Genomic DNA, 26,407 nt, shown 5'->3' with positions numbered 1-26,407 from the left:
GAAGTAAAATTTAAAATGATACGTGTTTGTAAGCGGAATATCTTTATGTTTTGTAAATAGTGTAGTATATTATTATCACATAATTAAGAGTACAACGGTAATACATAAAACTATTCTGTTGCTTTTTGTATTCAAAGAAGATATATCATATTCATTTAATTTAATCTTAAACATGCATATTTGAGGAATAGGCAAATTGGACACTCCTTCCATATGATAGTTAGCTAATTAGCACGTTTGCCAATTAGCTAGTTCTAGCTAGCTAGCTAGATGACAATAAACTGTTGGCTCTCTTTTCAGTGAAGTAAAATTTAAAATGATACCCATTTGTAAGCGGAATATCTTTATATTTTGTAAATAAAGAAAGACATTTGCTACTAAAATCAAAAGAGTATATTATTATTATGACATAATTTAGAGTACAAAGGTAATATATAAAACTATTTTGTTGATTTTTCTATTATAAGAAGATATACATCACATTCATTTAATTTAATCTTAAACATGCAGATTTGGGGAATAGGCAAATTGGACACTCCTTCCATATGATAGTTAGCTAATAAGCACGTTCGCTAACTAGCTAGTTCTAGCTAGCTAGCTAGCTAGATGACAATAAACAACTTCAGTTTATAGAGCTGCTCTCCTTTAAAACCCATAGAAATGATTTTGTAAATACTATTTTGGGTAAATATAGGGAATTATTTATTATCAAAACGATAAACACCTGCTGAAACGACGAGGTCAGGAGACGTTTGGAGCTACATAATCTGTCCTATCAGGGATTTCCCCACGGTACTTGAAAGCACCAGTAGCTAAAGGGGATTGGAGATGTACAGTAGAGGAAGAGAAGTGATCAGTGTCACATACTTGTGGGGGAGGCATCACTGTCCTATTTAGCAGTTATGACAGCAGATAGTGTACCAGGCTGGGTGGTGATATTTCAAGGCTGCATTAATCATCACGTCTCCTACTATATTAAGTCAACATGGTGGATTTTTACTGCTGACATGTGCAGTTCGGCAAATTAATGCAATGCGGTCAGTGTACAAATGCCCGTGTAGCGCCAGTGCTATTAAAATACATCAAATAATGGATATTTTTAAATATAAAATAACAAATTATTCAAAAGTCAGATGAGTGCACCAAACTCCATTCACAAAACTGACAATTTTAACATTGCTTGCTTGTCAGATGCAAATTAAAACAGTTTAAATGTGACTTATAATCAAATTATCAAACAGAAGAAGTTAATGTCCAATTCGGCTTTAGCCAACACGCCAAGAATGGCTAAGTGGAAAGGAAACTGGGCTTGTAACCCGAAGGTTTTGAATCCTCACCAGGTCAAAAAAAGGCCGGGCTACCCTTGAGCAAGAAACCCAACACCCATTACTCCGAGTTCTAGGAAGGTTCTTAGTAGAGGATGGGTAGAGGAGTTTTCCTGCAAAGGATTAAAAAGGTGCCAGAAATGTAAAAATAATCCAATATTATGAGATTCTTGCCAAGATTATCATCTCTTAAATAATAAAGTGTGATTCAGATTCTATTTAGGGATCAGGGAAAGTAATAAGACTCAAAAATGCGGCTGAAGGTTTCAAGTGTTACAAATTTATTTTTTCATTCTGTACTCCTCAGGAATGTGTTATTGCCCATACCAAAACAAAACAGTAATGACGCACTTAAAAAACATTATAAAGGCATCCTGTTGGTTTTAAACTCCCATCTTAAACTCCCAACACACACAGCAGAAACAGCAGGCTAATCCAGAAAATGACAAGTGAGGCAAGCAGCGTGTGAGTGTGTGTGTGTGTCATGTGACCCACTGGATTCATTCACAATCAGAATTAGGTTTTAAACTCACTGACCCAATTTCCGCCAAATTCATGCAACGACACACAGTTAATTCAAGTCAAAGCACCAACACCTGAAGATTTTAAACAGCAGTTCATGTAAAGCAAACCCATAATAATGAGGCCCAATATTTACTGGACAACATGGAAAAGAATGGAATGAAAATGGAATGTTTTTCAAAGTAAAAGGTTACTTCTTTTTTTTGGCTATTTTTTCCTGACATGGCAGACAAATATTGCACAAAAGGAAAAGTGGATTAATGGCAGCGTGGAAACAATCGAGCAGCTGGAATTCAATTTTTAAAAAAAGAAAAAAAATGAAGATCATGTGTCGTCATTTAATGTGTTTTGGTTGTTTGGCTCCAATCACTGTGTAATAAAAAAGAAAAAGCACTTTTTTTGTTTGTTTATCAACCATTTCTTCCCAAAAAGGCAAGTTTTGAAGTTTGTTTATCACAGAGAGAGAGAATTCCTCATGACCACATATAAAAAAAGATTTAAAACTACTCTTTAAGACACTGCAGTTGGTACAAAAAGGTGCAAAAGTCTGCTTTTGGTGCACTTGCACTTTGTCTTTGTAGTTTCTATAAAAAAAGAAGTTGTATTTCTTTTTTTTGTTTTTTAAACCTTTTTTTCTTTCAAAAAACTCCACAGGAGGTAGTAATGAATGGCTCTTTGTACACAGGAAATGGAATTTGGTGACACAGTCAGTGTTTTCCCCACACACCGTTTTAAAACTGCATTAGATTAATATGGAAAATTCTGATTGGTAATTGGCTCGTGCAGCTTTAAAACCAAACAGGGCTGCAACGATAAATAGATTTTTGTCAAATTTTGGACCAAAAAATGTTTTCCCCCAAAAATTGTAAAATTTTGGATCAAAATTATTATTATTATTTTTTTTTTTTTAATTGTCAAATTTTGGACGACATAGTATAGTATGACGTTTTTGTCAAATTTTGGACCAAACATTTTTTTCCCAAAAAATTGTTCAATTTTGGATGACATAGTATAGTATGATGTTTTTGTCAAATTTTAGATCAAAAAAAGATTTTCCCAAAAAATTGTCAAATTTTGGATCAACACATTTTTTTCAAAAGAATTGTCAAATTTTGGACTAAAAATGTTTTCCCCAAAATGTGAAAAAAAAATTGAAAACAAAAAAATGTATGACGTTTTTGTCAAATTTTGGACCAAAACATTTTTCCCCAAAAAATTGTCAAATTTTGGGTCAAAAATATTTTTTCCCAAAAAATTGTCACATTTTGGATCAAAAAAAATTCAAATTTTGGACGACATAATATAGTACAAAGTTTTTGTCAAATTTTGGACCAAACATTTTTTTTCCAAAAAATTATCACATTTTGGACGACATAGTATAGTATAACGTTTTTGTCAAATTTTGTACCAATTTTTTTTTGCTTTGGTTTGTGGACAAAACAAAAACATTCATTTCCAGGTTTGGATCGACATTTTCTGACATTTCACAGACCAAACAAGTACTCTTTTCATCTATTATGACTATAATGAGTGAGTTTCAGCCCTAAGACGAGTTCATCTCAGTAAATATCAGCGATTGAAATACCCCCAATTAAACCTATGAAGAACAAGTCTTAATCTCATCTCTCCTGTTGATGTCAAACGAGGCATTTCTGTTGCGATAGTTACGACATGTTTCACGCACAAAACAAAACAAAATCAGTGTTTTTACACAGGAAAAATGACATTCACACTTTGTGCGTTTATAGTTTTAAAAGCGTATCAAAATGATATTATCGACCCGTTGGTTGAGATATAAGATGGCAGCACCGGCAGAAGAGAGAAACTCTGCTTTTCCTTGTCATCATCTGAAAATGTGAATGAAGCTCAAAATTTGGCAAAACTGTCAAGTGGAATCTGAAAGCTCATCTGGGGTCTGCTGATATACGATTGGGTCGTTGCAATCGAGCTTAAAAACACGACACAATAGACTTTGGAGGGATTCGCTGAGACCCACAGATGCTTAACGGCCGTCCGGTCGTGGTATCGGCCTCACTGCTGGAGCAGCACAATACTAACGTTGTCGTGGACGCCCTGCAAGAGCAACTGGCCCTCGTAGTGGACGATGCTCCTCTTCTTGGCAGCTCTCAGCGTGCCCACCAGCGCCTCAAAGATGTTGGCACATCTGTCGTCATGGAACAACGTGCCAAACGTCACGCTGGTTTTACCATCGGCATCTGAAGCGAGACGTCGAGCAGTGGTTTACAGTTATTTACTATTCATCCCGGTTATCTTTTTACAGAAATAGCAAATACAAATACTGTTCGCCTGTAACACTGAGATACCAGGTTAGTTAATACGGGTGGGGAATAGCCAGAGACACCACAATGTGATATTTGAGTCACGATTATCACTGTTTTCGAGGAAAGGGAGGGGTGAACAGAGGAGTCATTTACATTTGCTGCACTCTGCAATCTCACCATTAGGTGTCACTAATTCCTACACACTGGACCCTTTCTTAACTGAATGATGACATCAGTGTCAATATTTCCATTTTATAGATTTATATATATATATATATATATATATATATATATACACACACACATATATATATATATATATATATATATATACACACACATATATTCATATATATACATATACACATATATATTCATATATATATACACATATATATATTCATATATTCATATATATATACACATATATATATTCACACATATACGTATATATAAACACACATATACATATATACGTATATATAAACACACATATACATATATAGGTATATAATAATAATAATAATAATAATAATAATTATGCATTATATTTAAGGCACCTTTCAAGACACTCAAGGTCGCCGATATATACAGACACATGTACATATATAGGTATACATACACACATATACGTATACATGTATATAAACACACACATATACATGTATATATACACACATATATACATATATATACACACACACACACACATATATATATATATATATATATATATACACACATATATATATATATATATATATATACACACATATATATATATACGTATATATACACACATATATATATATATACATACACATATATACACACATACATATATGTATATATATATATATATATACATATACACACATATATACATATATACACACATATATAAGAACTGACTCACTTTCAGTGCCAAGTCGATGGATTTCCTCCACCAGCACTTTTATTTCGTGATCCACGTTCATTGTTGCTGGAAGAGAGAACACATTTAGGTAATTGAATGAGACAAACATTCTAAAGAAAATACATTTAACTTGAAATTATTTTTTCAAAGGTTATATATATGTTCATTCATTGGGGTCTACATTTCAAATCGGCATAAACATAATCCATTTTTACGCACATGTTACGCAAAGATTTAAAATTCCCCATTTGGTATCATATGCACTTCGGACAAACATGCTCGTGTGAAGTTCTTTCACAAGTGCCGATGCAAGTCTAACTAAGAGATCTACTGTATGCCGAATACTCCGAAAGAGGCTAATACATGCGAAAATGTCTTTACTTTTAGTTGTTTGGTAATTTCTTTGGATTCCCAGTGAGGTCATTCAAATGTTTGGATATTTGCAAAGGGAGTCTGGGATTTGGAGTTTTTCCTATAAATAAATTATTTTTTTTATATTTAAAAAAATAACCTGGAAACCGATACACATTCACACCCCATAAACTTTTATTAGATATTAACACACCTCAAGTATAACCAGTGCATTTAAAAGAAGAAACGATCGGATCAGTCACTTGAACGCAACAAGCTACAACATGAATAGGGCGGAGAACCAATGCGGAAATAGAGGATTAGCACTCAGTGCCAGGATCACAAGACATATATTCTTATGATTTAACTCGTTGTTATTGGCGAGAGTCTTTGCGTTCACGTGTCTGGGATTACAGCCACAATTCGGCGATGTTTATACAAGACTTCCGGCACGTTTGAGGGATTTACACTTGGCCGAAAATGCGAACTCGCCGGTAGCTTTTAGCTTTTAGCCAAAAGACCTGCTGAGAGACTGGACCAAGGAGTTGCTGCTAAGATCGATAAAAAATGAATTGTGCGTTGGCAAATGAATACATTGAGGTCAACACAAAGCATTCTTAAAATAAGATTAACAATCACATATTTACCTTGATTTTCTAATTGTTTTTCGCTTGTAATGGAATGATGAGCGACTTTCTGGTGAATCTGCACCACCGCTGCCGTACAATACTGATGCCTTCAGGGTGTGCTCGGAAAGTTTCCCAATACCGTATAGTTTACCGGGCGTACCTCGCCAACATAGTTTTATAGTTTTACGCAAGTATAACTTTAAAAACAACAACATGTGTATGTGTCACATTAATGTCTGTCTGTGCGCACTATGATAAAGTCGTTTAATGTAAGTTATTGTGTTAATGTGTAAGTCTAATGGAGAGTTCACCCTCATTTCAACACATCCCACGTGACTCAATTCGTAACGTAACGTACGTTGTGAATTCCCCTACTGCGGGACTAACAAAGGACTATCTTATCTTAAGTTGGGAAAACATACTTTGTTATTATTTTTGTTTTATTATTCGTGGATGTTTGCCGTGTGAGCAAATTTCCCACATCACATGAATGCACCATGAAAGCTCATCTGACTTCCTGGTGACACCTTGCTGCTGCTCCATATATGGAAAAAAAGAGATAAGTGCTCTCATGTGCTTGTTTTCTGCCTCTATGTAGAGGTTTACATGTTGCAGTCACGCCAGGAATTTTTATTAAACAACTTTGCAGTAAGAACATATGCAAAATAACACCACAAAAACGTGTTTTTTTCATGTACTACCATTAAGTACAGACTAAATAACTCGATGGCCTAATTAATGTTATAATTTACATGTCATGACATGAAAAAAAATATATGTCACGAGAGAGGCCTATGTCTGACCGTCGGCTTATTCCAATTATCTCTGTTGAATTTTATTTTGTTGTGTAGGGTGGGCTCTCATTCAAATTCGTGGACTTTATTTTGAAAGTACTCATCCGGGTTCCTGCCTGGCTCGCGCTGACTCGGACAAGAATGAACGGAGCCAAAGGGGCGGGGCTTTTATAATACATCCATGGGATGGTAGCCTAGTGACGTCGCGGGACGTCAAGTTAGAAAAATGTCACACGTGATTAAACCGGAAATTTCGATAAATGTATTTCAAAATAAAGTCTCGTGCTGGGAACATAGTGGTCTAAATCATTGGATGTCTATTTTTTAATGAATTTAAATCACCTTTACTCGACAGAACTGCAACTGATCATTTCATGTGGTTACATGATTAAGCACAAATTTTATTTAGGAATAAATGCAATCAACTGGAAAAGCAGCCTTCAAAATCACATCCGTGGGAGATGTTATTTGCTAGGTTGCCAATAATAAATAGAATATGATCGTACTACAGACAATTATTTATTTATTCATTTAATACAACGTTCCAACCAATAATCGTTCATTTTCATAAAGACATTGGTCTGATATGGGTGAAAATCCCTGGATCGGATATACGTCAAATCATATATACACAATAATTATTATGATCCTTTTGAATCTTGCACCTAGCAAATACTCCATCTAAAACTATTAAAAAAAAACAAACAAAAAAAACTAATGAAGTATACAGTTGTTATTTCCACGAAGGGGGGTCTTTTATTTTGAAGACTCCCCCGGAAGCCATCTGTTTGCTCTGAATGAGTTGACGCTGGTTGTAGGAATGGCGGCTTTGATTACTAGAGGAAGGAACCCAAAGACCCTGAAACTTTGCGTCTAACGGCCCCGCAGAGGAATTAGTTTCCAGGAAACACGGGGACGCCGTCCCGTAGCGGTTGGAAGCGGCAAGAAGTCCGTGTAGCGCGACATTAGCGCGGTAGACGTCCGGGACTGAGCGACTAGTCGCTAGTTAGCTTCACGTCAGTGCCACTGACTTTGAATCAACGTAGCTGTTAGCTGCACTAGCCAGCTGTTGGCTGTTTGGCTTGGATGGCCCAACAAGTTAACTAACTGTATGAAAACGTTCCGTGTTTGATTTGTGAAGTGCGGAACGACTCTCTTAATCAACAGCCACTGTTTGAGACTTTCACAGAGCGCGATATCAAGCGACAACAGGTCGACTTTTGCGCGTTGTGAACATTATTACTTCTGCTAACCTCTGCGTTAGCTAGTGCGCTAACGCTTAGCTAAGTTGGGATCCTGAAGTCTCGCCCATTTTTTGGGATCCTGCCCCAGCCATTGGCTAAGGGCTAATCAACACCCAGCGAGTCCGCTTTTCAGGTCGGATTGTTGCTACCATGGAGAGCCTAACGCTGAGTGATATCGAGCAGAAATACTACTCGGATTTGTTCGTGTACTGCGACACGGACAACACCAAAAAAGTGGCATCAAACGGGAGAGTTCTTGACCTTTTCCGGGCGGCCCAGCTACCCAGCGAAGTTGTCCTGCAGGTAAGCTAGCATTAGCGAGTGCCATATTTTTTTAATGTAGCTCTGTCATTATGCTGCGAAGTTGCCATTTTACGTAACGTGCCGCTGCCAATTGTCACGTTACAAACTTGCCCGGCTGTCAGCGCTGACCTGTCAGTCAATGTAAGTGTGTGGTAAGCGTTGCTGGCTAGCAATGCTACGCAGCGCAAGAGACACACCTTCTTTTGGCTAATGTTAGCCTGAGCCAAAGTGAGTGGGGCAGCCAAGTCACATAGTAAACATTAGTGGCTCAAAGTGACATCTTTATAAACACACGAGGAGGTGGTATGTCTCCTCACCAAGTGCGGGATTGTGGACATGTTTTGAAGAGCGACGAAATGAAGCTAAACATGTCATTAGCAGCCTCCTGCTTTTAATGACTCCCCACTCTTTCCTGTCATTACCAGTGGCGTGCACAGGGGCGGGGGGGGGGGGGGGGGCGGCCGTTTTTGCCTTAATGGACAAAAATGCCGCGCGCTAAAGTGCCCTCTTGAGTCACAAGACACGCTAAACTACCCTCGAGAGTGGTAAAAACATGGGGAAGTGCCCTACTGGCTGTGTGTGGCCTCTAAAGCAATATATAAATTAAAACGCTGTTTATAAAGGAGTGCCTTTCTAGAAAAGTGATGCAGTGCCCTATAACATGCCCTTGCAACTCTGTTTCCTATGGGTGCCCTTACAATCAAAAAGGGTGCCGTTATGAAGTATTGAAGTGGAACTGTTTAATATAGTATCAAAGTAACTGGCCCCAACCATTTCCTTTTTTCGGTACACTTCTCTTGGGTGGAGCTAGACCCACGACAGTGATTGGGTTCCAGAAAAAACATCACTCCCTTGCGACCGGTGTTTCTTCACAGTCTAATCTCACACAAAGCTTGACGTCTTGTTGAGACAAACAACGCGAGCAGAAAGAAAAGAAGCTGCAGGATTGTTCTCTATTGTCGTCGCACGTCACGCCACGCATCTCACTGACGCAGCCATTGGGCATGGCGCACAAACGCAAGCCTTCCAAATGTATGTGCACGCCACTGCTCATTAATCGTCATCAACGTCTGCTACTGTATGTTTATATGAGATTCAACTCTTTTGAATCGCATACAAAAACAATATGCTGACATGCATACATACACTCCGATAACTATTTATTCCATCTAGACCTCCCCTGCTGTCTGACAGCTGAAGAGACGCACCTTCTTCTGCCTGATGTGAGTGGGCAGCCATGTCGCATAGTTGACCCCGAGTGTGGAAAAAAAAACGTGGCTCAAATTAAAGCAGTCGAACATAGTATATCTGCTTTTCGAGAGACAAAGTGAGAAGCTAAACATGTCATTAGCAGCCTTCTGCTTCCCACTCTTTTCCTGTTCTTTTATCGTCCCTAACATCTGTTACCGTGTTTCATTAAAGGTTGCACTGACATGTTGGAAACGCAGAGCCATTGGCACGGCGACCACCTGGCACTGGGATTAATCATAGTTGTTATTGTCGGATATTGTGATGACTATATTAGAATAAACAAAGCAAATTATGTCCACTGCGACCTAAATATGTACGACGAACAATTGACAACAATGCAAGCCGACTTTGCAATATGTACATCTGTTGCATTGTGTATATTTTGCCCGTTTATATCACTATGGCGGCCATGGATTCTCAATATATTTGTGCAGCCAGCCTTAATCTAGACCTGAACCGTTGGTCTGACAGCTGTGAGTTATGAGCAGGTAAACAGCAACGGTCCATTCTGGTGACTCGTGGTTTCGCTCAGCAGGCCAACACTCGCAGTTTGTGAGTCAGCATCATTTTCAAGGTCAACAGGAGCGGCAGTGTGGTGGAAGAATTGGGCACCGCTGTTGTCCACTCCTTCCAGAAATGGACACTGTTGTGGCCTGAGAGACAGACACACACACACACACACACACACACACACACACATACACACAACTACACTGTTGTGTTGTAACAGGCTGAGAAAAGTGACTGGTGCTTTGTATCCACAGACACACACTCAGAATACGTTTATTGTCGTCAGCAAGAAAGAAATCAGTCAGCTGTGAGCTGTCTGTGTTGTGGGTCACTGTGCTGAAGGCCACAAACTTAAGCCCTTGTTTTTTTCTGTAGTTGAACCACAGTATGAATTATATTCACATACCTTTTCTCCTTTTTGTACACATTTCAAACATTGTAGTTTCTGTTCTACTACTCGGCATAAAACTTGCATGAAGCCTATTCAGCATTTCGTCTGTTACTACATAATATATGATCATCAATCTTATTAATTAAGAACCACTGAACGGTTGCCAATGAGAAGAGTAGAAGGAACAATGTCTTGTGTTGTTTTTACGCATAAAACAGAAGCCGTGCTTCAGAGTGATTCAGGATGTGTGCATAAGCGAAACACAGAACTTTATTTTGTTTTATTGTGCTGATGAAACAGTTTTCCTCGTTTGTGTCTCTCCTACACATTTGAAGATACGACTGTATGCGAGGACCTGCTCTTCTCTTTATCAGCAGTGGTTCATATCAGTGTTTCAGGCGAAAAACAATGTTAACACTTCCTTCCTGTCCTTGTGTGTGTGTTTAGATCACCGAGCTGTGTGGAGCCACTCGGCTGGGTCACTTTGGAAGGAGCCAGTTCTACATCGCTCTCAAGCTCATAGCCATCGCTCAGTCCGGGCTGCCCCTGAGGGTGGAAAGCCTCAACTCGGGTGAGTCCGCTCAGAGGGTTCACTGAATACTGAGGGAAGCTGGAACCAATCACATTCACACAGGCCTACAGTCAATTTAGAGCCTCCAATTAAGCTCACTCCACTGTCCGTGTCTTTGGAGCGTGGGAGGAGAAGCCGGAAATCTCAGGGAGGACATGCAGACTCCACAAAGAAAGGCCTTGCTAAAAACTTCTCGCTGTGAGGCACCAGTGTTACAAACTCAACCCCCCTCCCCAAAAAATACCGTTGCATAACAGCACACCATGTTCTCTGGCAAGTGCCACCAGATCAGGGCGTTCTCTCAACTTTTTGTTGCTTTTTACGGTTTAGTTTTTAATTTAAAAAATGATAACTCCTTGAACTTCTTTGAGGTCGGCTATGGGACATGAAGGAAAAGACAAAAATGTTGAAGCATTTTTATGAACTGATTTGATTTTTCACTGATAAAATATTTAATTTAAGCACTTATTTTTGGGATTAAATGTTATGTTTGTAGGTCTTTTTGATACACAGTTTACCTGAAGGTTTATGGTAATATTTTATTAGTACAGGCTCATGTGTTACAATGAGGGTGTTCTTTTTAGAGCTTTAGCTGATCTTAGGTAATCTTACTAAAAACATCTCAGTCAAACTTAAGGCCTGGGGGCCAGGGTTAGGGTTAGGGTTAGTGTTAAATCTGTGTTAAAATAGGTCTATGCTGCTTTAAGGCGTGTGTTGACCATAAACTACATTTCCCACAATGCATGGCGATTGCGTTACCCGCAAAGTGACAGTGTATCATTGTATATGCGTCGCATGACGATGATACAATGATACTTTATTTTACATTATATTTGGTTACATTTAGTTACATTTATTCTGTATGACAGTCACATCTGGCCCTTTGAGGGTAACCATTATGCTGATGTGGCCCTCAGTGAAAATGAGTTTGACACCCCTGATCAAAGCGCTTTGTTTTACTCTTGTTTTTCAACCCAGTTTCCACGTCTTAACTAAATAAAGATTGTCGTGGAAACGCTCGAGGGGTTAACTGGAAAAGTGCGTTTTCCTGTTTGCCTTTGGTGTGACTTCCCGCTGCACGAGCTTACTTGTTGGGCTATAATATTGCAGCATGAAGTTGCAGACACGCTTTCATAATTTCATCTTGCAAAAAAAGGAACCACTCAGACCCGACCAGCCACTTCCTCATAACAAAATTGGCATGTATATATACTGTATACGTGTTTGAACACCTTTCTGTTTTTAAAGTTGACATGTTCTCAGTCGGTCATGATGATTTCAAAGCCTCTTCTGTCGTCATGTGATAAAGCACAAGCACACGCTTTCACAGATAAACAGGGAAAATGGTGTAAATGTGTTTTAATATTGATTAAGTTTGCTTTCTTGAAGACCGTAAACTGCACAAATTGCAGTGGCTTTTACAGTTCAGTTCACAAGCCTGTTGTTTACCAGTTAACTCTTTGCTTGTATTAACCCAGTGTCAGTTGTGAATTTGCATAACATAATGTGCGTTTTTAAGGCTTTAGACTTGGTAGTTTCCTAATCTGCATCATGCAACTTTATGAATAATTCTGAGAATCCAACACTCATTATTTCTACTGACTAGTGAGTTTTTAATCAGTTCATGTTCATTTATAGAAGATCATTTATCATACATGCGTGGATAAGAAAAAAAAATACCTGCCCACAGCTGACTGCAACAAGTTAATGTTTCTCTCGGCGTTCTGGGAAAAAGGCAAAAGGAAATGTACTCCTGAAATCCGTTAACCATTACAGACTGATGCAGACGTTTTGTCCCTTAATCCATGAAATGAACATGTTGGTTATAATCTAATCCTGTGTGTCCCCGTCTCACCAGTCAAGGACCTGCCGTTGCCCAGGTTCGTTGTGGGGAAGAACGAGGCGGAGGCGAGGCACGCGGCTCTGTACCAGGACCCAGACGGCCAGGGCTTGTATCCGGCTTCTGCCACTGCGGTAATACCTCGGCCTCCGGCCAGAGGACTCCAGAACAAGAAAGGGCCCCCAACCTCTGCCTCACTTCCTGTCCATGAAGTCATCCAGCCCCTGGCACCCAGCATAGAGTCACAGGTATGTCGTGAAACGCGATATCCTCTATACGTCTCTTCTTTTACTTTAAAAAGTCCAACATGTACGACAAAGAAAGGATGGTAAAGGTTAGTGTTTTGTCGGTTTATTGCGCACACATTTTTGTTTCCTGCTACAGCTGCAGGCACTCGTTATTAGAGATACGCTGCTGGAGAACTCGTGTGTTTCCTGTGTTTCTGTGTTCTCTGCTGAAACCAGCAGCCGTGTTGCCTGTCAGTAATTTAGATCTCCTGCTCAGATTAGAACTGTGGTTGATAAACAGCATTTGAAGTGGCGTTTATTTGCTCTCTCTTGGCTCGGTGTGACCATGTTCAAGATTGAAATCTCGCGGTAGCGGAGGCGGCGTCTGAGGTGGAAATGCGTTTTTATTGTATTTCTCATCCGCTAACAGCCCGAGCCGACGTCCCCGGTGGTCTCCCCTCACCAGTCCCCCCCCACCTCCCCTCCCTCCTGGAGGAAACACAAACGACAGCACAGCGGAGGAAACGCAGATCGACAGGCGGTGGTGGCCGCCACTGGAGTCGTGTGGCAGCAGTTCAGAGAACCACAAACAGGTAGCGTCACACATACACTACCGTTCAAAAGTTTGGGCTCACTTAGAAATGTCCTTATTTTTGAAGGAAAAGCACTTTTTTTTCAATGAATATAACATTAAATGAATCAGAAATACACTCTATACATTGTTAATGTGGTAAACGACTGTTCTAGCTGCAAACGTCTGTTTTTTAATATGTACACAGGTGTATAGAGGCCCATTTCCAGTGTTTTAATGGTACATCGTGTTTGCTAATGGCGTTAGAAGTATGATTAGAAAACCATTCAAAAATCATTATTTCTAATCTTGTCAATGTCTTGACTATATTTTCTATTCATTTTGCAACTCTTTTGATTAATAAAAGTGTGACTTTTAATGGAAAACACAAAAAAGTGGCATGAACGTTACCACTAGCTTTGATTAAAGTGCCATCCACTGTTTGCAGCTTGTACATACTTATAATAATAATAAGGTGGGGATGAAATATGACATCACATGACCTGTGTCCTACTTTTGGAGAACATATTACCATTAGTGTCTTCTATTTTGACGAACAGCAAATCATATTTTCCAAGCACAAAATGTCAAGCATTACCTCGCTCCAGTTTCCCAAATGTCAAATCGCACAAATTGGTTCATTTTGGGCTTTGGGTAATTTACGCTGGCATTCTCGCCAAATTCTTGACCTTTTTGTAGACAAAAATGTTGACTTGATTCACGGAGAGAAAACTTTGTGTGAAAGTTTCTGTATGTTTGTGACTTCAATCTTTAAAACTCTCCGCAGTCGCTGGTCCAGTGTCGGGTGACGGCATGTGGTCGTCGCACTCGCCCCCTCCGCCGGGTCAGGAAAGCTGGGTCAGTTTCACCGCAGACACCCCGCCCTCCAGCACAGTCCCAGCAATGCATCCCTCGTCAGTCCAGGTAGTTTTCTGGTGTCCTTTCAGCCCTTAAATGATCAATATTTGCATGACATTTAGCTTTTATTGTTAAATATGCCTTGGATTTCACTTTGATTATTCAAAATAAACAGCCATGTCCATCTTTGACTGTTCCTTAGCTTCAGTTCCAGGACACACACTTGACTTACTGGTGTTAATGGAATCAGAAATGAAATACCATTTAGCAGTGAATGAACAAATGTGTGCACCATATTGTAAAATGTTTTCTAATCTCGATTGTAAACGGCACCAACCTCTTCTGTCATACACCGGTAACATGAGATATCCTACAAAACCACAGTGGAGCTTTATCTGCCAGCGCTGCCAAACTAAATGTGTGACAATGTGCTCAAGGAAATAAAGCAATGTTCAATTTGTTCTTTTTTTTTGTTCACAAGAAGCTGGATTACAGTACAGATTAAAAAAAAATAGCATCCTAATCTGCCTCATCCATCTTTTTATGCTACATATTCATTTTTAATGGAGGCCGTTTCCCTAATTGTTTGTGTAACTTCTTCACGCCCTGTTGTTCCCCCGCAGGAAAGCACAACGATACGAACGGTGGCCTCGGCGGCGACGACCAACGAGATCCAGCGACAGTCCAGCGGCTACGACGACCCGTGGAAGATCACGGACGAGCAACGGCAGTATTATATTAACCAGTTTAAAACCATCCAGCCAGACCTCACCGGCTTTATACCTGGTAAGAAAACACAGTAATGAAAACTGTTTTGTTTTTTTTGTCACACGAGTAAAACACAAACCGATTGATTCCTCTCTCTGTGTTTCCAGGTTCAGCAGCAAAAGAATTCTTCACCAAATCAAAACTACCAATTTTAGAGCTGTCGCATATTTGGTGAGTTGTCACTCTGACATTTTTGTGTCCCTTTATGTCTTAAAGATACACCGTTCAAAGGTTTAGGGTCACTTAGAAATGTCCTTATATACTTTTAAACTCAGAATTCTGACTTTATTCTTATAATTCTGAATTTTAAAGTCAGAATTCTCAGAAGTCTGACTTTTTCTGACTTTGAACAAATAATTCTGACTTTGGACAAACAATTCTGAGTTTAAAGTCAGAACTCTGACTTTATTTTCATAATTCTGACTATATTCTCAGAATACTGAGTTTTAAACTCAGAAGTCTGACTTTATTCTCAGAAGTCTGACTTTAAACTCAGCATTTCTGACTTCATTCTCAGAATTCTGACTTTAAATTCTGGGCACCCATAGTTCTGAGAATAAAGAATTCTGAGTTTAGAAATCGTCAGAATTCTGAGTTTAAAGTCAGGACTCAAATATTGTTTTCCTGTGTGTCCTTAATACTCTTCTGAAAATAATGAACCAAATTGGTTTATAAAGTTTTTATCATAACATTAGAGATATTTTTTTGTTTTGTACTCCATTGCTACACTGTAGATTAGCAGGAGTTGTTGGGATCCAGAACTTCATAATGTCCATAACGTCTACTAAATAATTTCAGCTGCAGAAAAGGCAGATTCTGTCTCTGCCGCGTTGTGTGTGTGAACTGCAGACTCACCGTTGTGTAACTGTTGTGTTTTGAAGGGAGCTGTCGGATTTCGATAAAGATGGAGCGCTGACCCTGGACGAGTTCTGCGCCGCCTTTCACCTGGTCGTCGCCAGGAAGAATGGATACGACCTTCCAGAGAAGCTGCCTGAAAGTCTGATGCCAAAGCTGATTGACCTGGATGACTCAGCAGGTAAACACACACACACACACACACACTTTCTTTTCGCTCCCTCCCCTTAATTTCTCCACCTCACGTCTCATAAACTCTGTGGTGGCAGCACTGCAGTGTGGAAAATGTGTTTCCTGTCATGATTTAACAGAGCTTTGAGAGAGCTGCTCTGCTGCCATTTTGCCATCTGTCGCTAAGCAGCAGAGCATATTGTTCATGAAATGATGTGAGGTTTCAGCTTTATATAAGTATTATATTCACATTCTCTTTATGTTGTTGTCCTTTCAAAAAACCAAGAGTTATTAGTATTCACCTTCGGTGAAACTGCAGATAACTGAATCAGCAGCTCCAGTAAATCCATTCATTTCATTTCTCAGAAACAAAACCGTCGACCGTGTGCTTCAGCCTCAAATAGTTTGCAGATGTGTTTTCTGTCTCACCTCAGTTTTTTTAATCATATTGGTTGAAATAATCAAACATTGGTTGAAAAGCGTTGACGATACTCTGGAAGTCTCTGCACGTCAATACTTTTTGTCGACGAGGAAAAGGCAAGAAATAATCCGGCACATGATCACAGCATATCGTTTTACACTTAAGCTTTTAAACGAATCAGTCATATCCTTTTGATATGAGTTGGTAAGAGGTTTTGGTTTCTTTTTTAGAGGAAGCCCATTTCCCCACTTTTGTTCTCAGCAAAGCTAATCACTTACTTTACCGACAGCTTTGTGTTTAGCTTCAGACACGGGAGACGTATCATCCCCTTCCCCTTGAGCTCCTGGCATAAAAGCTAATTAAGAATTAGTGAAACTACTCCTATAACATTAATTAGACGGCATCAGTTCAACAAAAGAAGACACATAGAGCAAAGGGAGTTTCTTTTTTGGAACCTCAGGCTTTATTGGGTTGTGAAAATTAATTTTTCCACTCGTTGGAGGTTTTGGTTGTTTGTTAGTGCTGGGCACGCTAGCGGCATGGCGCGTTTACGTGACTGCCGATTTGTTAAAATTAGTCTCTAAAGTAACGCTAAACTTTAAAAACAGAGGCACACATACGCAGTACACAGGTACGCTGGTAATTTGTAGCGCTGCTTTTTCCTTTAATAAACAGAACGCTCCAGTTCGACTGTAGGGGCGCTAACGGCGCTAAAGGAGCTAACTTGTAAACGGTGCCTGGACTCTGGTGCCGCGGCACGTAAACATGACGTCACATGTGTCTTTTTCCGGTCAGTCGTTGACGTTGACACCGTTAACCGCCGCTAACGCGTTAGCGTGCTATTGTTCTATTAAGTTTTCTAAAAAGACGCCAAAAACGTTTTCTCTAAAAATGAAGAATAACAACTTTATAAAGAGAAGTTCCCAGCAGTAATTTGCCTTTTTTTCTGACAAATATTCCATTTAAATTACATACACACTTCAGTTTTCACTGTGTAATAGAATTTAAAGGTCCACTGTGTAACATTTAGGAGGATTAATTGGCAGAAATTGAATATACTTCCCATACATACATTCGTTTAGACGTATAATGGCTTAGAAGAAGAAATCATTGAGAAAAGCCTTTGTTGTTTATGTCAGGGTTTTACTAACAGAGGCCGTCGTGTTCCTTTTGTCTTCTCCACCAACCAAAGTGATTCAGTTTTAACGATTTCTTTGTTATCTGGAACAAATATACCAGAAGAAATTCACATTTAAGAAACTGAAACATCAGATATCTTGCATTAATTATTAACAATCTAGCCTGTATCTAATGTCTCCTACGCAGAAGTCCCGGAGCAAACTGCAGACGTGGGATACTCGGGCTCTCCGGTGGAGGTCACCCCCAACAAATCGCCCTCCATGCCTTCGCTCAACCAGGCCTGGCCTGAGATGAACCAGAGCAACGAGGTTCTACCATACAGACACCATCACTAACTGCACTGTAACACACACACATTACTCGCACTGTTACACGCCACTGTTTGCTTTTGCTGTGTTTTTTGCATTTTCAATTCACCACAAAGTAATTATTTTGGGTGAAATGGGCCACGTTGCCTTTATTTTCTTTTTTTATCCATCCATCATGAATCGATTCCCTCTTCATCCTCTTCACCATCACCATCAAACACAGCTACTGATAATTCACCGGCTCTTCTCTCACTTTCTGGACTGTGGTGGTTCTGTGTGAAAGTGCCGTCACCACGTGTGACATCACTGCGCACAGGTGGCGGCCGCTCCTATTGATGATGTAAATGTGTGATGTCACTGCACCTGGCCGACTGACATGTTGTTTTTCTCACTGTCTTGTCTGTCTGTCTGTCTCCTGCAGCAGTGGGAGACGTTTAGCGAGCGCTCCTCCAGCTCACAAACTCTGACCCAATTTGACTCTAACATTGCACCAGCTGACCCTGTAAGTCAATCACTTAGTAACGCATGGTTTTCACCATTAATGGACAGATATTAACCCTCTCTGTCTCTCTCGCTCTCTTTCTTTCTTTCTTTATCTCCATCTGTCTCTTTCTGTCTGTCTTTCTCTGTGCATGATGTCCTGCCGTCTGCTGCGTCAGCAGTGGACAGCATGTGATTTGGCTGGCTAAGCTTCTGTTGGACATCACGTTTTTTCCCCCCACTCTCTACAGTGATATCCAACAATCACAAATAATGTTTCCATACGCAGCCATCGCTTTAATTATTATCAGTGCTGGGCACGTTTAACGCACATTAATACATGACGACTGACCGGGAAAAGACACGCGTGACGTCATTGTTAAACTGAGTCTCTAAAGTAACGCTAAACCTTTGGCTAAACCTTTGAGCTGGATATTTTTTAGCGCTGCTCTTTACGTTTAATAAACAGACCGCTCCAGTAGGACTGTCGGCTAACGGCGCTAAAGGAGCTAACGGAGCTAGCTAGTAAATGGTGCCTGGACTCTGGTCTTTTACCGGGCAGACGTCATGGAACCGCGCCATTCGCTAACGCGTGTTAACCTTGTCGCCATTAACGCATGCCGTGTTTCCATGACGACTGACCAGAAAAAAGACGAGCGTGGCGTCATGTTTACGTGACTCCCGTTAAAATTAGTCACTAAAGTAACGATGCACACATACGCAGTTCACAGGTACGCTGGTTATTTGTAGCGCTGCTCTTCTCGTTTAATAAAGACACCGCTCCAGTTCGACTGTAGGCACGCTAACTGCGCTAAAGGAGCTAACAGAGCTAACTGGTAAACGGTGCCTGGACTCCAATGCTGAGGCACGTCAACATGACGTCCCAGGCGTCTTTTTCCGGTCAGTCGGGTTGGAAATCACTAACGTGCGTTAACGTTAACCAACGTTGACGTGCCCAGCACTAATAATTGTGCTTTGCTGGTGAAATCACGTTTTTGTCTCGTCCTCACGGCAACAATTGGCTCCACATATTTAATCTGAAAAGTGCATTATTGGCGACCACGTATTTGCCTTCCTGCATCTTTTCAGATCACTTTGTTTTTTTTCTTTGGTTGCTCTATAATTCATTCCAAAATGATAATTGAAAAAAAAAACATAAAAACCTCCTCCACATATTTAACCTCACACTTTGGATGAGTAAAATCCATGATCTGCAGTTTTAGGAAATATGATGAGACTGTTGTTTTACTAAGTGGATGTGAAATGTGCAGGGAAATGTAATATTGTTTTTAGGTAATTAAGAAGATGTTATGTTAGTGGCTGCAGAGTTTCCCCCTAGAATTATTTTCAGCAGTGGTGATGTGACCCGTTTTTGTTCAAGTCCATATAGATTTATATAAAAATGGCTTCATAAATGTCAAATAATTATCAATTTGTAGTTTTTAGTGCTCACTTGTGCAATATATACACTGCTGAAGGAATGTAGGGGAAAAATTAGGTTAGTTTTATCCACGTACCTTAGCTTTTTTATGGAAGTAGAGTCACAGTGCAGAGTAAGTGTACTTACAGCCGTCCACGTAGGAGCAGCAACCAATAAAAACTCACTCTGAATTACAGATGCTGTCACCTTTTATAGACCCCCTTTTTACATTATAAAAACCATGTTATAGAGTTATAAAACTGTTCACAATGAAATCGCAATAAAAATGGAGGCAACAGTTAAACTGATAGTAAACTGTATGTAGATGTAAATCATTTGTCTCTCAGCGATATCATCACGTCTTAATTCCCGTCTCCTTCTCTCCGTCCGTCCCTCAGGACACAGCCATCGTCCACCCAGTTCCCATCAGGATGACGCCCAGTAAAATCCACATGCAGGAGATGGAGCTGAAGAGAACTGGCAGCGGTGAGGAAACACTTCATGACCTCATCTGTCATCATGAAAACACACGTGTGCCGTACAGCTGACTTTTCCCCTCTGTTTTGTCTCTTAACGACAGACCACAACCACCCCACGAGTCCTCTGCTCGCCAAACCTCCAGAACTGTCGGAAGAAGCCAAATTACCTGCCTCCATTAAGTTTGTAGCCGCCAACACTGTAGGTGAGTAAACACAAGGGGGCAGCAGTGCACACTCACTTGGATATTTGTTTCAAAGGAAGCAAAAATAAACGGAAAGAAGATATTTGACTTATTTGTCAAATTTTGGACGACATACCATATTATGATTTTTCTTTGTCAAATTTTGGACACATTTTTTTTTCCAAATTTTGGGCAACAAACCATACTATGACTTTTTTTATCGAAAACGGTCAAATTTTGGACAACATATTATACTATGACTTTTCTGTCAAATTTTGGACCAAAAAAATGTCAAATTTTGGACAAAAGAAAATGTTAAAAAAAAATTTCAAATTTTGGGCAACATACCATACAATGACTTTATCGAATTTTGGACAATTTTTTTTTCACATTTTGGACGACATACTATTCTATGACCCTTTTGTCAAATTTTAGACAAAAAAATTGTCCAAAAAAATTGTCAAATATTGGACGACATACTATACTATCACTTTTTTGTCAAATTTTGGACAAAATAATAATTGTCAAAAAAAGGTCAGATGTTTTGTAAAAGGTAGTAGTAAAGCCCAACTTAATATCACATTCTAATGTGATGATATTATATCTTTGTCTGTGTGGTTTACCAAGTGTTTTTTTGTCTCCTTGGAGGTGATGGTTATAGCAGTTCAGACTCATACACATCAGACCAGGAGCCAATCACAAGACAAAGGTCAGTTTATGCCACCTTTTTTCTTTGCATTGACTTTTTCCTTTGATTACGTTTAGAACTTAAATTACTAAATATTTTTTTGTCTTCAGGTCCCAGTCAGGTGCGTCTCTTGAAGCTCTGAAAGTTGTAGCCCCGCCTCCTCCTCCCCCTCGCCCTCACCCCTCCCACTCTCGCTCCTCGTCTCTGGACATGAACCGCACCTTCGCCGCCGCGTCGACCACGGGACAAGCGCAACCGTCGGCGATAGCGTTCCCTCCTGCTGTACCTCCACGACCTCTACCGACACAGGTCTGTTAGACGCTAAACTCACAGACCTGACTCTTTATTATTATAGTTTTTATATTTAGTCTATAAAAATCCTTCCATCATTCCCCTCCACAGACATCGGCACCACACACTGGACATCGCGTGGAGGCAGAGACGGTACCAGGAGGCGGGGCGGCTCTCACCACCACCACCACCTCGCCTCAGCAGATTCCTCAGCAGCCTAACTTTGCAGACTTCAGTCAGTTTCAGGCGTTTGCTGCTTCCGAACAGCCTTCCAGTCTCCCTGAGGTCGACAAACACAGTGAGGCGGGACAGGTACGTAACGGTAATGTATATGTTGTGTTTTTTTGTCTCGGAGTCGCTGAAAAGTCGCTGTATTTGTAAATGTTTGTTTTGCGTCCACAGGCGGAAAAGGCACCAGAAGGTGCCGGCCCTTTAAGAACTGTGAAGAGTGACGGCCAAGTGGACGAGAGGGCCTCAGCTACTGTCAACTCGGTATGTAAACGTTTGCTGAGAACACTCGTACACTACACTGTCTCTGGTAAAATCAACTGTGATGTCCTAGATTTACATTATAGTGCATGTAATGCCACTTTTTAAGTAAATGGATTTGAACATAAATGTCAGTGTGACATAATTTATTTGTTATTTGCAGTTATTCTCCTCGGTTTCATACTGTAGCTTAATGCGCCACCTACTGGCAGCAGTCAGTCATGTGTTTTATGTTCTGAGACGACTGAGCAGACCTGACGTCCGTGTTCCTAGCACCTCATAATCTACATGTTTTTTCTTCCCTGCGTCAGGTCAAAGGATCGTCTGGTCCTCTAGCTCCTCCTCCCAAACCCGTGCGCCGGAGGTTGAAATCTGAAGACGAGCTGCGGCCGGAGGACGAGCAGCACGGCCCGCAGAAATCCAACGTCATCGCTGCTGTTCTGTCCACTCAGCCCTCCATTCCCAGGTAGGACATGGAAGATCTTTTTATAAACTCTAATGAAGCAGGGTTGTTTAATTAGCTTTTTATGGCCTCTGATCCCACTCTGGTTGACTTTTAATGTGTCTATAGAACAGCTGCATCATTAAAAAAGAGGCACTGTCGGTAAATATATTAGTAATAATATTCCTGACTGAAGCTCCTGCTGTACTTTGTGTGCATCCAGAATGGTGAAAATGTGGCTTCTATACATGTTTGTTGAAGCATTTACATGGATAATCTCCTTAAACATCGCTAATAATAAGTTTTGTCTGTGTGTACTTTTGTGTCTTCAGGTCAGCAGGAAAGGACAAGAAGTCGATTCAAGCTTCGATCAGAAGAAACAAGGAGACAAACACAGTATTGGCACGACTTAACAGTGAATTGCAGCAACAGTTGAAGGTATGATGGAGTAGAGCTTAGATCGGGCCGGACACATTAACTGTAATTACGAGCCAGAGCCCTATTTAAACCCAAAGTTTTTAAAATAAGTGAGCCGTAAATGTACACCTACGTCCACGTCCTCCCCACAGCGGGAGCTTGTTGTACCTGCTGCCACAGTCTAATTTACAACAACATCAGAGCCGCTGAGATCCGCTTCCATGAACGCAGATGTTACTAATGATAATACACTTCCTGGTTTTTAAATGATGCGTTCGTGGCCGCAGGTTTTTACAGGTGATATAACGAACGCGGAGAAAAAACACAAATGCTTGATCAAGGGCCCGACCCGGCCTGAGGATAGTGATGGAGGACGTACACCGTCACGTTTTCTGCTCTCTGATAAAACAAATGCACTTATTTTCTTCTCCTTCCAGGACCTGCTTGAGGAGAGGATATCTCTGGAAGTCCAGCTGGAGCAGCTCAGACCTTTCTCGCATCTTTAGAGGGAAACGAGCAAGACTGTGTGACCCCCCCCCCCCAGCCCCAACCTCCCCCACAGCCGCTGCCATCCTCGACTTCTTCCTCCACCTTCCTCCTTCTGTCACCTCTGCTTTCCCTGGACGCTCTGAACCTGCCGCGACACACACACACACACACACACACACACACACATCAATCACAAACCAGAAGGACGTGAGAGCGCAGTCTTAACCAGGAGGAGGGAGCGATGGAGGGGGGGGATTTTTACAAACTGGCACTTTTCAATCTTCTCTGAGGATTGGTGGCAGCGGCGAACTGAGAAACGGTTCGAAGACACGGACTCGACGCTGGTGTCTGATGACTTAAATCTCTGAGTGACTGAAGAAGAGAGGTGTATGCGTTATTGTGTGTGTGTGTGTGTCATGTGTGTATTTGTGTTCCTGTTGTGCGACTTGAGGTCAGCGTCGGTATGTTTGCTCTCTTTCTCGAGAACAGCCACACCAATATTTTCCCCAATACAGATATGAAATCTCCAATTAAGCTAGCATCGCTTAGCTTAAAGACTGGAAACGGGGAGAAAGTAAAGCTCTCTAAAGCTCGGCTATGAAATGCGTTCAATTCACCCCCAAAACGGTCCCAAATATTCTAAAAATAAAAATTCTAAAAATGGAACTGTACTAAAAACCACTTGACTCTTAAAACGTCAAAGACAATTTATTTGACTCCTGTGCGTCACCGGCTCCGATATTTAAAAACAGAAATGATTTATAAATAGATCACATGAAAAGCTCGTTTTTTTTAGAGGCTGAAGGGAAAAGAAATCTGCCAGAACAGAACGGTGAGTCATGGAAAAGAAGATGATGTGTTTTTGACTGGACTTTGGTGTGGTTGGTCTCTCCACATAAAACATACTGGTCTGCCTCTGGACAGGACTTTTCTTTTTATTTTATGTATGTGTGTGTGTTACTGTGCGGCCTTTAATGGCTAAATCATCATGGTGAAGGTCGTTCTTATTTTTGTTTGTTTTTTACTCATCCTGTGACATGAATTCAGCCCCACATCCTCCTCCTCCTTCTTTTTACTGCACTCAAAAACATTTCTGTGTGTGAAGGTATGACGTGAACGTCGTCGTCTGTCCTCTTTGTCGTGTTTTGATGTGACTGAGTGGTTGAACTTTAATGCCAAATGACTGAACCATCGCTATTTTTCCTCTTCTTTCTGCTTTATCTTCACCGTAGCTGTGGCTCCACATTTCAGTGTTCCTTTCTTTTAAAAAAAAACCTTGATTCCTGAAGTTATTTTCACTTAAAAATCACGTGGACGGGAAAACATTGCACATCGCAGCATGACATTCACATGAAGTTTGTGTGTGTGTTTTTTTTGTTGTTGTTATTGTCGTCATATTATGAAGAACTGTGTTGCTGCTGCAGATGTTTTCCCCGTGATGCTGATTTTGTGATGAACGTGTAACATGTCGGCACTATGCAAGTACGGGCGAAGCGATCCGGTATCTCCACACACCGACTCTTACTTCGGCGTTTGTGCGATGATTCGTAGCAACTGCGTAGATCTTCCAAAAAAAACAAAAAAACACCATCTACTGTACATTTGTGATCTGTGTTTTTGTTGTTTGTCCACCTCCCTCTCTGCTCCAGACAGGAAATAAACACCAGATCAGTGTTTTTATCGGAATGATTTCACCTGCAAAAATGAAGCCTATCGAGACCTGAATGACCCGACAGCACTTTGAACCTGACCCCACCCACCCCTCCTTTATTTCATTGTACTTTTATTTGTTACGTCTCCTCCTCCACTTTCTTTTAACCTACATGTCCTTTTTTTTTTTTTTGTCTTTCGCGTGTATTTAAAGAAAAAAAACGATGCTTTAAGATGGAAAAACAAAAACGGAACCACTCGAGTTTTATTATTTCTTCAGTACAAACTGGAAACTGTAAGGTTTTTGTGCCAGTACCCTGAAATATCCCGTCTTTTAATTAATATTATTATTGTAAATGTTTGTCCCTGGAGCTTTACGTGTGTTGGTGAAGAATCTGTCTTCTTCTAAGGCCTTACTTCCTCCTCCCCCTCCACCCGACTGGCGTTCAGGTTTCTTCCTTGTTGCATCAAGGCTCGCCTTCTTTTTTTTCTTTCTTCTGCTGTTGCGGACGATGATGTTTGTGGTGTGTGTGTGTGTGCGCGCGTGCATTATATTGTTTCACGACCTGGAACTAATACCATTTAAAACCCTATTAAACACCTTCACGTGGGATTAATTTATGTTTGCTGGCACAATAGCTTCCTCCTCCTCCCTAAACCCAAATGGCAATCCAGGCAGGCAGAAGCAATCGCTAACAAAGTCTTTGATGGGATTTTGAATGCTATTTGCTCCCAGATCTGTGTTGTATATTGTATATGATACACACTTTTGGACTCATGTAAATTTGCATTAATTGCTGACTAACAGCGAAAGAATATTCTATTTAATTCCTTCTCTTTGGCTGTGGGATCCTAGATGTTTAACTGCATGGATGTACTGTATCTCTGCAGAATCGACTAGCAGCTGTGTGATTTTTACACAAAAATAAAGACGGCACAATATTTTATATCGGCTCTCCTCGGTGACTTTGTTTAAACTTTTGACCTAAAAATTTTCATCATTAAAATGTTTTTTGTTTTTTTTTAATGAATAGGAGTGTATCATCTGCATACAGACTGATTTTATTTAGTTCTTAACAATTTTGTGACATGCTATGTAAGTACTTTTTTTTGTTAGTATTTGGTGTATAAT

The 26,407-nt window shown here is 40.3% G+C and overlaps 2 protein-coding genes across 2 annotated transcripts; one reads left to right on the top strand and one right to left on the bottom strand.

Annotated features, from left to right (window-relative positions):
- Positions 1-3,878: 3,878 nt before the first annotated feature.
- On the bottom strand, positions 3,879-5,106 carry abracl (ABRA C-terminal like; the record flags this gene model as incomplete). Its single annotated transcript, XM_083898610.1, has 2 exons — positions 3,879-4,063; positions 5,046-5,106. The coding sequence occupies 2 exons, from the start codon at positions 5,104-5,106 to the stop codon at positions 3,879-3,881; spliced, it is 246 nt and encodes an 81-aa protein (XP_083754736.1).
- Positions 5,107-7,685: 2,579 nt separating this feature from the next.
- reps1 (RALBP1 associated Eps domain containing 1) lies at positions 7,686-26,118 on the top strand. The gene is made up of 19 exons (XM_083898903.1): positions 7,686-8,366; positions 10,966-11,089; positions 12,948-13,177; positions 13,587-13,749; positions 14,515-14,651; positions 15,209-15,371; positions 15,461-15,524; positions 16,235-16,389; positions 18,127-18,248; positions 18,670-18,750; positions 20,547-20,634; positions 20,729-20,830; positions 21,458-21,518; positions 21,608-21,806; positions 21,900-22,100; positions 22,191-22,280; positions 22,589-22,743; positions 23,052-23,157; positions 23,574-26,118. The coding sequence occupies exons 1-19, from the start codon at positions 8,214-8,216 to the stop codon at positions 23,640-23,642; spliced, it is 2,463 nt and encodes an 820-aa protein (XP_083755029.1). The 5' UTR covers positions 7,686-8,213; the 3' UTR covers positions 23,643-26,118.
- Positions 26,119-26,407: the final 289 nt, after the last annotated feature.

The sequence above is a fragment of the Microchirus variegatus genome, assembly GCF_963457635.1.
Source record: "Microchirus variegatus genome assembly, chromosome: 12".
NCBI lineage: Eukaryota > Metazoa > Chordata > Actinopteri > Pleuronectiformes > Soleidae > Microchirus > Microchirus variegatus.
This window is presented reverse-complemented; position numbering and strand designations above follow the sequence as displayed.

Coding starts and splice junctions, on each gene's coding strand:
- reps1 (XM_083898903.1), top strand. CDS start 8,214: ATGGAGAGCCTAACGCTGAGTGATATCGAGCAGAAATACTACTCGGAT. Junction 15,372..15,460: donor CCTCACCGGCTTTATACCTG/GTAAGAAAACAC, acceptor CTGTGTTTCCAG/GTTCAGCAGCAAAAGAATTC. Junction 22,744..23,051: donor ACTCAGCCCTCCATTCCCAG/GTAGGACATGGA, acceptor TTGTGTCTTCAG/GTCAGCAGGAAAGGACAAGA.